The 17120-nt window shown below is 38.5% G+C and overlaps 1 protein-coding gene across 1 annotated transcript in view; it reads left to right on the forward strand.

Annotated features, from left to right (window-relative positions):
* The window catches only part of LOC140240701 (mitochondrial adenyl nucleotide antiporter SLC25A24-B-like), a 30287-nt gene extending 24848 nt beyond the window's left edge, over positions 1 to 5439 (forward strand). The window contains exons 8-10 of the mRNA XM_072320459.1: positions 1659 to 1826; positions 2385 to 2532; positions 5071 to 5439. Coding sequence (XP_072176560.1) covers positions 1659 to 1826; positions 2385 to 2532; positions 5071 to 5243 — 489 coding nt within the window. The 3' untranslated portion in view covers positions 5244 to 5439. The remainder of the gene's footprint in view (positions 1 to 1658; positions 1827 to 2384; positions 2533 to 5070) is intronic.
* The last annotated feature ends 11681 nt before the right edge of the window (positions 5440 to 17120 follow it).

Here is a 17120-nt window from a genome sequence, read left to right on the forward strand (position 1 = left end):
ATGACTTAAAGGCAATATACGGGTGTATTGTTAGCATTATGTCTTCAAAAATAATGCCAAGCATTGCTTTTATTACTCAATTGTTATGTCAAATGACAGTGTGCCTATGATGAATAATGAAACTAATGTACTTCAGCACTTGTGAACATACATTGTAAAGGCAAATAACGTATACATGGATAGGCAGAGGATTGTGTATTGAAGTTTTGCTGTTGTTTAATCCAGGCTGTGATGCTCTTTGTTTTAATAAGCAAAAATAATGAACCAAGCAAGAAAAACACAATTTCAATTAAGGCGGTAATATGTCCAGACACCCTTAAAACTTATGTCCTAGTTAGTGCCATTGAGAAGATGTCATCTTCCAGAAGTTTCTGAGATGCTCTTCATATCTAGCCTGTCCCTGCTGAGCGTGACACAACACTCTAAGATTACATAATCATTCAGTTTCAGAAATAGTCTGGAAATGGAGAAACCATGGAGATAGTTCAGATTTGTGCAAAGGATGAGAATTAAAGTCGCAAGTACTGTCAGTTGCAGCAAGGGGTTTTAACTTTGACTTCTCCCACGCTCTTGGCTGCTGAGGCGGCGTGTTTCCCAGACTCGTAGCAATTACGTGCATCCGCTCCCATGGGGATTCAGAGAAACTCGTACAGGAGCTCAGACGTAGAATAGTTGTAAATTCAGACAATGTCACGTGTTATTATAAATCTTGTGACTTTGTGCAGTAAGTTGTAACTGGTCATCTTCATGAAAACCAGAGCAGTATTTCCTGAGACTTGCACTGACTTCTATGTGCAAGTTGATTTAAAAGAATTGAAAAAAAAAATACTTAGCAAATCTTTGTTCTTGGCAGTGGAATTATGAAGCTGTCCAGAAATCATTGATTTTTTCACTATTTTTCTCAGTGTCTTCAGGATCGAAATGTTGTCTTCAATCCAATGAGTTGAATTAATGTGAGTGTATATAACTTCTTTTCAATACACTGTTAACTAGGAAGAAAGGGACAAAAGGCATTTTTGAATATGTGCCTTTCAGGAGGCATTCATGCATACGTGTAGGTGCATGTTCCAATCTCTATCCATAAATGCTGTCACCACAGTCTCTAATAGGAGACTACCTACAGTCAATGAAATGATCCAGTGAGTTCAAGGAGGGGATGACTGAACTTCAGAGAGTCAAAGAGAGAGAGCGAGGGGTGACTGTACTTGTTCACATCTCAAGCTAGAAATATTGTAGAACATTGCACACATTATCACTCTCACCCATCCCCAAATTGGATGACTTTGAGTTGAATTTTCGACTTGCTTTTGTGTGGAAAATCATCTTAAAAGAAAGATATAGAAGAAGAGAATGAAGTGTCAGATACAGTCTGACAAATCTGTTTTTAGTGGCAGATTTGTATGTCTTACTTTGCATTTCCTGCTCTTGCCAGACAGGTGTGAATGCACCAAACTCTTAACTTCAATCACTTTGAGAGCACCGTGTGTATGGCTTTGCTTTCTGTCTTCTCAGGCACAATATAAATGTGAACAAACACACACATATGCATACACAAAGACATGCACACAAACACACACACACTTACACATAAGAAAAATTGGGTACATAGAGATGTAAGTCAAGCATTCTTTGGTGACTTTCTGTTGCCATAACGACAGGTCTTGAAGACACGCCTGGCCATCCGCAAGACGGGGCAGTACAAGGGCATCCTGGACTGTGCAGTCAAGATCTACAAGCAGGAAGGGCCAAGGAGCTTCTACCGAGGGTACATTCCAAACTGCCTGGGAATCATCCCGTACGCAGGGATCGACCTAGCAGTGTACGAGGTGAGGGGTCATGGTGGGTCAAAGGTCAAACGGTACCGGTCAGTAGAGTACTTTCTGCGTTAGGAGGATAAAGTTAATAGATACCAGATAGCAATCATCCCTTACCCAGGGATTGACTTAGCAGAAGACAAGGTTAGGGGTCATAGTGGTCAAAGGTCAGACGGTTTGCTTCACTGGGTATGTTCTGCGGTAATAGGATGAATACTAGGTAGCACTCCCCCACATGATGACCCAACTTTACTCCGAATGTGCAGGAACGATATTCGGGTTTATATGTTTTACCCTCCCTGCCTACAAAGAAAAGACGAATTCACATATGGCAATTTTTCATTGATATTTATTCCATCATCTTTTTAAAAGAAAATTTGTACACAAAAGAAAATGAAATGAGTGTAAGTTTTGTAGAATATGTCTGCATGACGAGTCGGGATGAAATTCCTCAAATGATGGTTTTCTTTATCGGGGGCGTCAACAAATGCATAGCAGATTCAAATGGCTTCCCATAAAACAGCACCAAGTTTGTTACAAATTGACGGTTGTCCCATACTTTCTTTGCAGACAGTGAAGAATGCGTGGATCAGTCGTCACGCCGACTCGCCAGTCCCAAACACCGTGGTATTACTAGGGTGCGGAACAGTGTCCAGCACATGTGGCCAGCTGGCAAGCTACCCCCTCGCCTTGGTCCGGACAAGATTACAGGCCCAGAGTAAGTACATCAGCTATGGGCTTGGTAAATGCTGGAATGATATATATTATAATGACCTTCTCATATGTAAACCTTGGGACGTGTTCTGAAGGGGAATTTTCATTTTAATACTCGTTTAATTATCTCACAGAATCCCTTTCACATGAGATCAAAGTTATGCTGAAGGGCTTGCAAGAATGAAGATATATACAGGCCAATTTTGTGAATTGTTATGTGAAGTCATGATTGGAATTCATAACACTCTTCAACTTACTTTCACTCTTATAATTGTTACACTTCAAGAGTGGAGCAAGTTTGATAGTGTGACAAGTGTTAAGTTTTGGGACTGCTATGCAGCATGAACCAAATAGAATGCAATGCAGTAATGTTCACTCAAGTAAGCTCAAGACACAGTTTTCCCTAAGTTTGTAAATGAATTAATACTTTATAGTTGGGCTTAATGCTAACTTTTGCATACACATTAGCTCAACATTATTATAGGCTTCTATGATGGAAGAAAGAGCTTTCTTAATTTTCATGTGCACTTCTTCTTGTTTATATTCTAAAAAATAGACGAAAGCAATTGTTCCATATGTGGCTTTAATCCTGAAGCGTTCTGAAAACAAAAAGGCCATTCAAAGTCTAGAGATTTAAGCTGGATGAGATGTGCTAGCAAGGTCAAAGCAATTATACATTGTGTATTTGGACTGTGATTTAGTGATACAGCAGTGGACTCTAATCTTTGCCACAAGTTTAAATAGTAATGTCTCACCTTAGATCATGGGCCTACTACACATGGACATTCAGTGCATGTTGGTTAATTCATGCACCTGTTTCTGTCAAAAGCATCAAAATAAAATTTTGTAATATGCTTTCCTGCTTTGATCTCATCATAATTGCTGACAGCCAGCCTGGATATTAACAACACAGCATTTTGAGAAATCTAAAAATGATACGTGCGGAAGATAATTACTCTCTTTTCAAGGAAACTGCATGGGCAGTTGTGTATATTGGGTAATCGTCGATTTCATTTGCAAAAGATATACTTTACAAGAGGAAGCAAATATTGTGTCAGATTGAATGTAGTTTGTGATCTATTTTTCCACTTTTTTGCACATTCTTTCAGAGTAAACATGCAAGGTAATGATAGAGGACATGTATGTTTTACCATTAAGAAACATTACATGCTTGTCCACAAGTGTCCACTTCAGAAATGACCAATTTTGTGTTCCTGTTTGAAGGTTTACTCTTCCCCATCACTGGAGTTTCTTTAAAGGCAGTCGAGTCTGAAAAGGCACCTCAGCCAAATACGACGTAAATGACGGAAAGAGTTCTGTTGTCAGTGACAATGCATAACTACACAATCGTCATTGTCTTAAAGGAATGGTATAGTTTTGGTTGAGACTTAACTTCAGGTTTTTATCATTTTTTGTGAGATAGTGAGAAACTTCTTATGAAATATGAAAGAGCATGGAATTCCATGAGGATTTCAACATTTATTTGATGAAAATTGATTTTGAAATGACTGAGATATCCAAAAGAGAGTGATCCTAAAAAAGTGTGGGACCCACATTTTATTGCGATCGTTTTGTTTTACTTTGTTTTTGGATGTTTCAGCTATTCCAATCCCAATTTTCATCAAATAAACCTTGACTTCCTCTTAAAATGGTATGCTCTGTACTATTTCATAAGTGTTTTCTTGGTATCTCGCAAAAAGTTAAAGCCCAATTTTCATCTCCACCAATACTGTACCAGCCCTTTAAAGGGGATGGCCTAGTAACCGATCAGTTTGAATCAGTGGGAATGTTGAGGGATGATTGTTGCAATCCTAGTGGGATTCATTTAAGAGTACATTGTATATCTACTGTTGTGTGAAAATTATTTGCTTCAGAATGGTCTCATATTCAAGTAATGTGCAGATTAATGCCCCGTCACTGACCAGGCACGCTAACGTGGAAACATTAAACTGCTTATTACTTGAATATGAGACCATTCTGAAGCAAATAATTTTCACACAACAATATATATATAATGTACTCTTAAATGAATCCCACAAGGATTGGAACAATCATCCTTCAGCATTCCCACTGATTCCCACTGATCAGTTACTAGCCATCCCCTTTAACATGTGAATGGATTCATTAAGATGCACTACATATAATCAGGTGGCAGCAGTGATGATGGATCGAAGAAAGATCTTCATTTGTAGCCCATGAGTGCATTGAGTCCATGCTTAGATAAAAATGGCCAGTCATGCTTTGCGGGGTATGAAAGAAGTCTATTTTAGTGTAGCCCATAAATAAGTGACATGGATTTTATTTTCACATAAAGGGCAACTGTAGGTTGTTAAGGAATCAAGTAAGTCATTGGAGTTAGACCTGCGCTTGGCTAATTTTGGGTTGTCTTTAACCTGTTGAGGACGAGTCATGAGTATACTTGGGCAAGTGTCTATGGGAAATGTGGGTTGTAGCAAAATCAGCCAATCCTCAACGGGTTAAGCAAAGAGAAGTAGGCTGCAGTATAACTTTGTCTGTGTTAACCCTTTGACCATCTCATCAGCATCACGGAACGCAACCATGGGAAGTCTCTTCACCGACATCATCCGGTCCGAGGGGCTGAAGGGCTTGTATCGGGGCATCACGCCTAACTTCATGAAGGTCATCCCAGCGGTCAGCATCGGCTACGTGGTCTACGAGAACACCAAGACGGTCCTCGGCGTGCGGGCTGTATGAGGGAGGAGAGAGGAGGGGGTGGGAGGACGCCACCAATGTTTGGGACAGGAGGTGGATGGACATTGATGAGGCATGTAGCCTGCATAGGGTGTGACTTGGGTTTCATGTCACCTGCTCAGTGTTTCAGTGGTGTTGGTTTTATTTTATAGTTGGAGTGTACAGCGGATGATGGCAGAGAGGAAAGTGTTGGTCAAGTGTTGACAGGCAAAGTGTGGACAGGCAAAGTGTGGACAAGCAATTGTCCAGACCTCAGTCGCTGCTGGAATTCATTGTGTTCAGGAGAGAAAGAGTGAGAGGGAGATTCAGTAACATGCACGCACACACACACACATTGAAGGCTCTGATGAGGTTTATTGCATAACGCAAATGCTCTCAGTTTTCCAATCAGCTGCGTGTGGTACATAAAAGATGGGTTCGCAATGCAATAGTGCAAGATATTCTGTGCATAGTAGGCATGTGGGGACATGAGCACAAGTTTGTTTGCTAGAAGAAAACAAGATGGTACGTGTATCTGATATTTGATAGTTTATATTATATGGCAATTTTTAGATTGTAAGATACTTTTTATTATTAAATACATATGGAGTAATATGGGTCAGTAAAGTTTTAGTGTTTCATGTATTAAGTTTCCTGCAAATGTGGTTTACAAGTTGTCTTTTCTCAGGATATTTGTTGAACTCCTTCAGCACCATTTGGTGCATCAACTAAACGGGCTAAACAGCCTGGCTAGTCAGTTGTCTTATTTCACTTAAGATCAGTGATGACAAACACAGCTTACAAAGAGAAAGAAAAAAAAGAGAAAATAAATGTTGGATTCTCATTTAAATGATATACATCTCTGATAAAAGTAAGATTTCGGTGTATATCGCAAAAAATCCCAGATCTAAGCTAGGCCTGATTAAGCAATAAACTAGTCTGGAGTAGAGAGTTCTGTTGATACTTTGCCACTCAGCAGTGAAGAAGGGGACATTTGTTCCATTTAATAACTAAACTAAATCTGCAATTTGGTCTTTTTAGAGAGTGAAACAACAGTAGTAAGCAGGGAAGATAAGACGGGTGTATAAGACAGAAATATTCTTGCTTGCATTGGTAGTGTGGTACATCAAGCTCACCTTCCACACACACTCACACACTCTTTGTTCTGTAGCTTCTGAGAAGAGGTTACACTCAAGAGTGTGTTTCTGTGGCGAATCTAATCAAAGCAAACAATAGACTTGAAGTCACACCGACAAAGGATTGAGAAATTTCAGATCGCGATCTTTAAGATCTCAAAAGTTTTGCCAGCGTGACCGCAAACTTCCCACGAAACTTCCCACTCCAACAAGGGATATTTCCCCTCCAAACTTTTCAATCTTTTGCCGGTGTGAATGCTAGAAACTGAAACTTCTTGAAGTTTGTCACATGACCAGTCCACCACCTGTTTTGGGGCCGTGCCTCAGAAGCATGCGGTCGTTGTGATGAACAGGTGTGCATTGTTACATCACAATTACCAGCTGTCAGGAGACGGCGTACTCTTTCTTCTCTCTTGCGCATGCGCATTAGTGGCCCAATCTTCTCTGTCCAAAGATTGAGAAGTTTGGCTGCCAGTGTGAATGGACGATCAAAGATGATGAAGACTTCTTGATCTTAAACTTCTCCATCCTTTGCCAGTGTCACCGCATCTAATGAGCTGGCTTTACTACTTTTCTTGAGGTGAGCATAGTAGCATTGAACATTATTCCTGAAGGATGGGCTATGGAATTGTAGCAGACGGAAAAAGGCAGGTGACAAAATTGACTACTCTGTAGGAAGTATTCCAGTACTAGCAAACAAATGAGAAGGCCAGGTATGTACTTCTTAAACAGGGCATTGCCGCTTCCATCATTACAGCAATATTTGCATGCCATACTGTCAGAAAGGATATCTGCAATTTGTGAGCTTGTTTCACACACACTCACACATGCATGCTGATGTGATCTTGATTTTGATCTTAAATCTTTAAAAAGAGTAAAAAACCAGTTGTATTTTACCAACTGTATTTCCGGATGTACAGTGGTCATACTTGAAAAGTACATGTATCATGTTTCTTAACCCTCCCCCCCCCCCAAAAAAAAAAAAAAACAAAACAAAACAAAACAAAACAAAACAAAACAAAACAAAAAAACATAAAAAAAAACAAAAAAAAAACAACCAAACAAACAAGCAAACAACAACAATAAAAAAATGCAACTGAACAAATCAACAAAAGCTCATTTCTGTTTTTCCAGCTGTGGTGTTCTCTTTCCCCATGTGAACAACATGTGATGAAAGTTATAGATCACCCACAACTCCCTAGATTTTAACACACAGGGTGGGTCCAGGTGACAAAATGTGGTAATCCATACCTGAAAGCTTTTACCAGCAGTGTTCAGGTTGAGTTGGTTCACTTTTGGCTGAGATACAATATTGTGCAAGGTCATGTCAATAAGCCAAAGTGGAATAACTCTTGTTCTATGCACTTCCTCATTAGTAACTGACTACATGAATAACTAGCAACTATGACACTTCTGATCTTTGTGAATTCTTGTTTTGTTTTGTTTTTTCTATCGAGGTTGAGTTTTGTGGAATGGCTTGCTCCTGTCTTTTGCTCCAGTTGCTGTTTGCACAGTGCGAGGATCAAATAAATAGGAACTTGTATGTCAAAGCTGAAAAGATGTTTAGACCTATATAGGAGATTGTTTTAGACCTCCTGTCACAGCTGAGTTATGAAACACACAAAATTTAGGAAAGGAATGAGATTGAGCTGTCCATTAGAATTAAAACTTTGAAATTTGAATGGCAGCTTTCTCTAATCTAAGAGAGAGCACAACTCTGTTGTTCAGAATATCTTGTGGATGGTGGACAGATGAAATAAGAAAATGGAGTGCTTTCACCAGATGTGACAAGCTTCTCTTAGCATCCTTCAATGTAGCCGCTTGTGAATGCCTGAGACTTATGTATGAGATGCATACAATTTGTCATTATCCATCTAATAGGTAGTAGTTAGGTCTGGATGTATATTAGTATGTGTGTAACAAGGTGTACACATTCTGAAAACAGTATATTGTAGTTGCCAGAAGAGGCAGGTATAGCATATTTTGTATGTGTAGCCGATAACTTATTATGCATATACCATTCGGGTATTTTGTCATTTTATGAGAAACCTGGTGTAAATTTTGGTCTTAATTTTAACATATTCTATGTATTCCAGATATATATGAGTGGCTTCTTTTTGGTTGTAATGACCATATATATATTTGATTGTTACTAAGGTTGTAGGTTTCCTTGGATATACAAAAAAAATGTATGTGTAAAGTGGGTAGATATTTATTCCTTTGAGAAAATATTTCACTGTACGCATGGAGTGACATGTACTCATGTATTTGCAAAATGGATGTAGGACACTAACAAACGCAACAGTATGTTATCAGGAATAGAGTGCAACACGCCTGTCATTTATTCGTGCATGGCATGAATTATAAATGAATTATCTGGCAAAAGGTCTGTAAAAAGTGATTCATTTCATTCTTCTTGTGCAAAAAAAAAAAAAAGAAAATGAAAAAAAAGTAAAAAGTATTCCTATTGAAATCTTCATGAAGCATAGCGAATTTTATAAATATGCAACTGAAGGACAAACCTCTTTCCTTGATTGCTATGTTGCTGTTTTAGACTCATGTGAGTTTTTAGACTCATGTGAGTTTTTTTTTTTTTTTAATGAGTTACTAATTCTGCAATTACACGTACCTCTGCCAGTTGATTCCAGAAAAAAAAAAAAAAAACCAAATCCAGAATGAAAGCGACACTGATATGCTTCAGAGTCTGCATTCAACCAGTGTTGTCATGCCATTGAGTGAGCACATGTGATATATTAGTTTGTTCCTTAAATCTTTCAAAAGCACAAAATATGAAGACACAACCTACACACATGCACATAAACTAGTAACCGCACTGGTGGCCCGAACACTTTGTTTTGAGGCCGCAGCGCAACCCTATCCTACCCGATGTATCTCTTGATTTGGCTTAGTAACATGGGGGCCAGAGACCAAAATACAGGATTTTGTTCTAAAATTTGCTGCTGATCTGTGAGATGAGATACTTACTTCTCATCTCACACAAATTTCAACATAGGAATTAATCTAAGATATAATCGGCTATAAGAGTCCAGTGAACAATTTCCTCTGTGCCTTCAGTTCTTGGTGCGCACTTAATTCAGGGGCCAAGTCATCGTACTAATGCACATAACATGCGTAATGCACGATTGCGCATGTGCTGTGTATATACAGGCTGTATACATCGATTACTCGGCTTCTGAAGGACTAAAGGACTAATCGTTCATTGGACTCTTATAGCAGGTTATATTTGAGATGAATTCCACCTTTGATAATTCTAAGTATCTTATCGTAACTGATCATCTGCGAATTTTAGAACAGAACCCTGTATTTTGGTCTCTGGTCACATGATGCTATGCCATATCAAGAGATACATCGGGTGAGAAAGGGTCATGCTGCAGCACCAACACGGAAGTGTTCAGGGTTTCAGGCCGCCTGTGCGGTTGAGCTAGGATTTCCCTTTTGCGATGTACAGGTTGTAGCGCCCTCATTTGCTAGTGTGTCATTGAGTCTCTTCAAAACAAAGAAAAAAAAAGAAAGAAGAAGAAGAAAAAATAGGCCCTCGGCTGGAGCCTCAGAGGTAGCTCGTGTTATGACAAAGACAGTGTACATAGTAGCTTCCAATGATGACTTTGGGGACAAGAAACAGTAGGACAGGATATAATGGGGGAAAAGGAGTCACCGGCATAAATTTGCAAATGTAGCCTATATCAACATGGGCATACCTTACTCATTAGGATATTTATAGCACGCTTCAGTCAGTGGATGTCTTCTGGCACACCCAATATGTCACACATGTTCAAATAAACATGACCCATGGACTAGATTTTAACTGCCTCTGTGTATTCCGTTATAATGGATTTTTTTTTCTGCCATTATATCTAGAAACAGAGCAGAAGCCTGGGAATTGTAGCACTGTGGCAAACCCTTTAACTCAAATGGTAGCATAAATGTAAAAAAAAAAAAAAAAAAGAAGAAACACTGCATGTAAGGAAATGTGAAATATGAGTTCTTTATGAATGTATAATGCAGGTTCTTTTTTTTTTTTGGTGAAAGTTGCAGAAATTGTTTTTAGAGGTAAGAATACCTCGAGTTGCTTCATACACCTGTTGATTATCAGTTAAATCAGTAGTTTGGCGTGAATGGTGCAAGGCGGTTGAGACACTGTTGAGAAACAGCTAACTATAATATGAGATGAACTGTGTGTGAAATAGCTTGTCTTTCTCTGTCCATTTTCAGTTTTCAGAAGCCTCTAAAATGTAGCTGAATTACTGACCATGCACAACTCTTGTCAGTCAGTTTGTACAATGTATTAGTAGAATGTGATCCAGTAGCCTCAGTGAAGGGGAAACAAAATGAAAATAAAATGAATATGTTCATTTCTTTGGGGTTTTTTTTAACCTCAGACCCAAAATTTTTGTGATTAGACTACATGTAATCTGTGTGTAGAAAAATAGCTGGTGCAAATTTTACTTCCTCATCTCGTACACCGCTATTCCAGTATTTTCATGTTTCAGTTTCGCTTTCCACGCTCTTCAGCCTTGCATACCAATGACCTTCAGATACTTTTGACTGATGTTATGACTTACGGACATCAGAGGGGAGTGGGTTCCACCATGTACTATCCTTCCGCATGCTATTTTCAATTTGCCATGATATATGAACAACCCTCACCCAATATCAAACAGTAACTCATCAACAGTGGTGAAACCAAGTACTTGCTGTCTGTGACAAAAAACCAACCAAACAACAACAAAACAAAACCAAGTGGATGTGATGTGGCACTTTTTTTTGGGGGGGGGGGGGGTGGTTGCAGAATTTAAAGACTGTAAACACAATTTTTAATAGTACATTGTAGGTAAAAAGGATTTATGAACACTTTATGTGGACATCCTGGGGGGCATTTCATGAAGCAGTTTAGTCTGATATTTTTCTGACAAACTGTTACAAGCTACTGAAATCTTTGTATCTGACTGGCTGAGAGCAAATTTATCCGACAACTTTGTCGGACAAAATGCTTCATGAAATGCCCCCCTGAAGTGCCAAGATTTCTGCCATGGCCAGTAATTTGTCTGCTTGGGGCAATGTCAACAAAGGGTTTCTGACACAACAGTAATCAATCAGGCACTGTCTTTAGATATTCCAAAATAATAAGTCCGTCATCAAATGGAGCAACATAAAACCTGTCCGGTGATGCCTCCCATGCTACATAACAAAAAATATACTTCAAGTAATGATATAAAATATCCTGTAATTTCTCGTGATTATATCTGAGTGTGTTTTTAAAAGCAACTTAAATTGCAAATATCTCAAAATTAACAAGAGTGGAGTTACCTTGTTTTGCATTCAAACTCATCAAGCTTTTCTTCCCATTAAGCCAAATACCTCCAGCTTCCCAATTGAGCAATATTAGGTTACTAGGCAGTTTCCTCTCGTAATATCCCTTGTCTTCTACCTGCATTGTTTCTCCAGTCTTTAGAAAGGCCAGTCTCTCATGCAGCATGTTATTGTTACAGCCCAAATGCGTGTTTTTGTTTGGTCGTTTGTTTTCATTATGCTAGTGCCATTGAGCTGCTTAAAAGTCTGTTGGCATTAAAAGGCAGAACGATCATCAGTACTTTCACTTAGGGAGAAATGCATTTGAAAAACTGATGTTCAGGTGATTCAGATGTTCTGGAGTGAATTGTATGTGCAGGTACATGCAGTTGGTGTAGTAGCGTTTAATTTATTGTCAGGACTGGAAACAAATGTGAGGCAGATTGTTGTGTAGCTATCCAATGCACGTCACGCGGTGTGGGATCGTGGTTCAATACTGCCATATAACTGCATGAAAAGTTGGGATTCACTCGTTGGTACAACATGTGTGCAGGAACCGTTTCTGTCAAATTTTTGTGCATTGTGGGATAGAGCCAAGCAAACTCACCTGGTTGTAGAACTGAATCTCACACATGATATGAAGTTTCCAACTGTAGTCACGAAGGGGGTATTGAGCTTTCTCATTATCATAATTTGTAAACCTTATCTCTTGACATTATGGTCCATAATGATGTTTCTCTGAGTTTGATGAAATGCAGACAAAGACCAACTTAAAGGGATGGTATAGTATTTATTGAGGTGAAAATTCAGCTTTTAGCTTTTTGCTAGATACTTAGAAACTGCTATAAAAAGTTAAAAAGCATACAATTCTAACAGGAATTCAAAGTTATTTTGATAAAAATCGGTTTTGAAGTGGCTTAGATATCCAAAACAAAATAAAATGAAGCACTCCTAATAAAAGGTGGGTACCACCTTTTTGATAGGATCATTTTGTTTTGGATATCTCAGCCATTTCAAAACCAAATCTCATCAAATAAACTTTTGAATTCCTTGTAGAATTTTATGCTCTTTCATATTCCATAAGAAATTTCTTGTTATCAAAAAAAAAAAAAAATACAAACAAAAAAGATAGAAACCTCAATCACCATCTCCACTGAAACTGTACCATCCCTTTAAGTGGGACTATGATTGGAATCATCCCATGGTACAGCTGAACATTGCTTTGAGCATCTCTTTTTTGAAAATACAATGTATGCTAACAAAATGTATGTTTCCTCCATGTACAAACAATGTTGTAATACATAAAAAAAAAAAAAGATAAAATGCTCGAGTGGATGGAAATCGTCTAGTGGTTGCAAACAGCAGTCACTGTTGTCTGCACCTCATGTTTAAGAGAAAAATTGTGTTACCATGTTGACCATTGTCGGAATCTGTTTTCCATTGTCACCTTGCTATGGATGCCTGCACCGAGGTATGAAATGGCAAATTTCATTTGTTAGTCCGGCATACAATGTGAAGTGAGTGAGATATAAGATGTTGTCATCTGCTACAATATATGTCTCATGCGACTGGAGAAAGTTATAGGAATTCAAAGGTACATCACCCTTCTCCTCCATCCAGAGTGAAACAGGCAGTTTGTGAGCTGCAGTTTGGAAAACGAAGAGAAGAAGAAGAGGAAAAGAGTTTGATATTGGTAGAGTCTGTTGTAGAGGACTACTGCTTTTAAACTACAGGAGTAGATTATCTCGCATTTGTTTGCTTCTTGTTCATTTAAGCGCTGCGTGGCAACAGGAGACGTGATGATTGGTGGGATGGATTTGGTGTGGTGCCAGAGCCACACCAACTGCCGAGTGGTGAGATGCGAAACTTTTTCCGAACTTGCCGTGAAGACATGCCCTCCCCCCCCCCCCCCCCCCCGCCACAGGTGGTAGCTTCCCAGGAGACGTTGCGAATGTGACCCTGAGTGTAATGATTAGATAATATGTTCGTTAGCTGTAAAATGCTGCACATCCTGAATACTTGAGGTATTCAAACTGACTGCATCTCATTGAAAGTAATCTATACGTGAAATCTGTTCTTACGAATTTAACTAATCTAAGTTTCTTTTTCGCTCGCAAGTGTAAGTGCTTTTATACATGAAGATTTCATTTCTTTTTTGAAATGTGACTTCTTATGTAATGTATATATGCTAAACAAATATGATAATGATTTTTGTACTCGTAGAGTACATGGCAGATAAAAAGGAATGATTGTGTGATAAAGGTACAGGATTGATCGCTGGCGAGATGTTGGCAGCATTGAACTCTGAAGAAAACTGGCATGAGCCAAGTTTTTTTTTTTTGTTTTTTGTTCTGTGTCGTTCTCAAACTGAAGTGGGACTTCTTGTATTGTGTTATTCATTTTTGTCTCATCAAGAAAAGCTTGTTCAACCTCAATAATGGGTCGAATGCTATGATCGACGTGTCGTTGAGGTGTGTGCACTGAAAAAGAAGAGATGTGCAAACAATAAAACAAGGGAAGTAAAAGTACGTTGCACCCCGCAAGTGGTAAGACGATTGAATGAAGACGGTTGACAAAGCTAACTCGATCGGTGTCCTTGTGTGCATTAACCATGTGCCAACACGAAGCTACATGAACTGTTGTTCAGTATGAATGCAGGGTACTTTAATACGTCATTGTTGATTCTAGTTGACTTGCCTCTTATCTTTAAGGCATTGAAATGCAGTTTGGAGATCTAAAATAGTTTATTTCAAAGTGTCAACAGCATTCCTTCATTTTTCTTTCTTCAATATGTTTGTTCATTCTTTGAACGCACTATTTTTTTTTATTACTGTACATTTTTCTTTTATACAAACTCAGCCTAGAATATTACTATTCAAAGTCTTAAAATATTCTTTCATAATCTTACGTTCATGACATTTCAAATGTGAACAGATGTGTTTGAAGAATATGAACATATTTATGTTTTTGTTTTGTTTATTTCAATGAATACGTATCTACAATCTGACATTATCTTTTAGTGAATAGATTTCGCTACGCAACCATTGTAGCTTTTATCGAGATTTATGCCACGTAGCCGAAAGAACAACTTCTGCAATCTTAATAAAGGAATTTGTGATTGGAATTTGTGATTGTCAACGGATAGATATTTGTGGTTACACAATATAATGTGCCAGTGCTCCTGAATGGATGATGCATGTACCTGTGATAACACAGTGTATACATAGTACCTGAAATGGCAGTGCCTATCCAAAGTAACTGAGTTATCTAAATGTATGCAAGCATGTCGAACTTGAGATCGCACGTGAACGATGCTTTCCATTAAAGTTGAAATGCTGTGTATCGCAGCTCTGGTTCGTTCCAAACAAAAGATGAAGTTTCATTGTGATCTTTTCTTTTGCGAGTTCTTAAGTCCCCTTATCGAAATCGCAGAAATTTCCTCCATCTTTTTTTTTTTTTTTTTTTTTTTTCAGTCCGGAAACGGGCATCTGTACTTAAAAGGAAGATCTATCGAAGTTAGGGCTCAATCCAGCTATATTACTAGGGAGCTTTAGATTTTAGACGCGCGGAAGTTCAAAGGAAAAAAAAAACATGTTCTGAGCGTGCGCAGTAGCGCGCATAAAGTCAATTTATTTTTCGCTTGCGTCGCCTGAGTTTTTCACTTCTGGGCTATTTTCACGTCCGCACAGTTTGCGACGTAGAGTTTCTTCATGCACTGATCATATGGGGGCGCGATTTTGTTTTTTATACGTTGCGTCCCAGCGTAATCTAAAGCTACATGTACTTTTCCACACGACGCAGGGAGAGGAGAACGTCCGCGCGTCAAATTTGAGTCTGCCCCGGGGAAGACGAGAATGGTCCTCGTGTTTTGCAGACTGTTGGGGCGATGTAATTGTCTTAGGTAGTACAAGATGATAACAATTACTCCATAGCGTTGTTTACACTATATCTAAAGTCTCTGGCACAGGAAGGTTAAGTCGAAATGGAAGTAACATGCATGAAGAAACACGGTATACCCCTTTGTGTGCATTATTAGGCCCTGCACCCCGAGAAAAAAAAAAAAATAATAACTTACTAGATTTTGCTGAGGAGGTCAAAGGTCAAAGGTTCGAGTGAAAACGTCAAAACTCAGAATTCCAGATGTTAAAAGTTTGTTTAATAAGAACAAGTAAAATTTTATTAGCACAGCTGAAAATTTGATCAAAATCCGATGAAAATTAGGGAAGTTATGAAATTATTCAGTTTTTACTTATTTTTTCCTCAACACTTGTCGAGCAGTGAATATGAGTATGCAAGTGAGTGAGCTGATATTGATTTCCCCTCACGACTTGCCATTCGGTTTGCACTGTACACAAAATCTTGAAATTTCAAGTTTTTTGTTAAGATGCATTTATATCCCAGTCTCAAATCCCGTTATATCTGGCTGATCATTACTGGAGTAGTAGTATTCTGAATTAAATCAGCCAGGAATGATACATTGCATTCTATTTTACAATTTCATAACAGAATCAGCCAATTTTCATCATTTGTGTACACGAGCAATGGAAAACTGTGAGGTGATGACATCATCAGCTCACTAATATGCATATTCACATCAACTGTTTCAAAACTGCCTTGCCTTTTTTTGTTTCGGTGTGCACAAATCATACACTGCAGAGACATACGAATAGAATACGATGAAACAGGGATGTTGCTGTATAAACGTTTCTTAAGGTAATAATATTCGATCATAATTGATACCCTTCTGTATTGAAGAGGAAATTTTCGATCGTAGCACTCTGGCAATATCGTAAGCAAGTTCAATATTACCTCATTTACACATTGGTGCAAATTACCTTTCTTTCTTTTTTTCTCAGTTGGTTTGGCACTTCACTCGTTTTCGAAGCGTCATAATGCATAAGCTTACCTGACGTAACAATATATATTGATGGAATTCGTGGTCAAACAAAGAATGAACTTGCGTGTAGACCAGGTGACCAGAATACAGTAGTCCGTCAGTTGACACATAACAGGCATCTATTTCATTGTTTTGTATTGAATGCAATAAGAACCTTTTTTTGTTGATTTTGCCAAATACCAGGTGTGTTGGCAAGCACCATTTAGATAAGGATCACATGAATAATCATCACATCACAGATGCTTATCTCCCTGATTAAATAAACCAAAATGCCTATTGGTACAAATGACTTTTTTTTCTGCTCATGCGCAAAGTGGAATTACGAACTGGTCTATGATTATGGACATCCGTTGACCGTAGCAGGGTTGCAACTATCTGTGGCAGTGTGAAAAATGGAATAACCACTCCATCAGCAAGTTCAGCACTCGCATGGTAAAAGAAACAAGCAGAACGGCAGAGGACGTGTTTGTAAAATCGGAAATGATCAGTAATGACATTAATTTCACGTGTTTTCACATCTGCGTGGTACGCGAATGACGTGCATGATGTTTAATACCG

The sequence above is a fragment of the Diadema setosum genome, chromosome 17, assembly GCF_964275005.1.
Source record: "Diadema setosum chromosome 17, eeDiaSeto1, whole genome shotgun sequence".
In the NCBI taxonomy this organism is placed as follows: domain Eukaryota; kingdom Metazoa; phylum Echinodermata; class Echinoidea; order Diadematoida; family Diadematidae; genus Diadema; species Diadema setosum.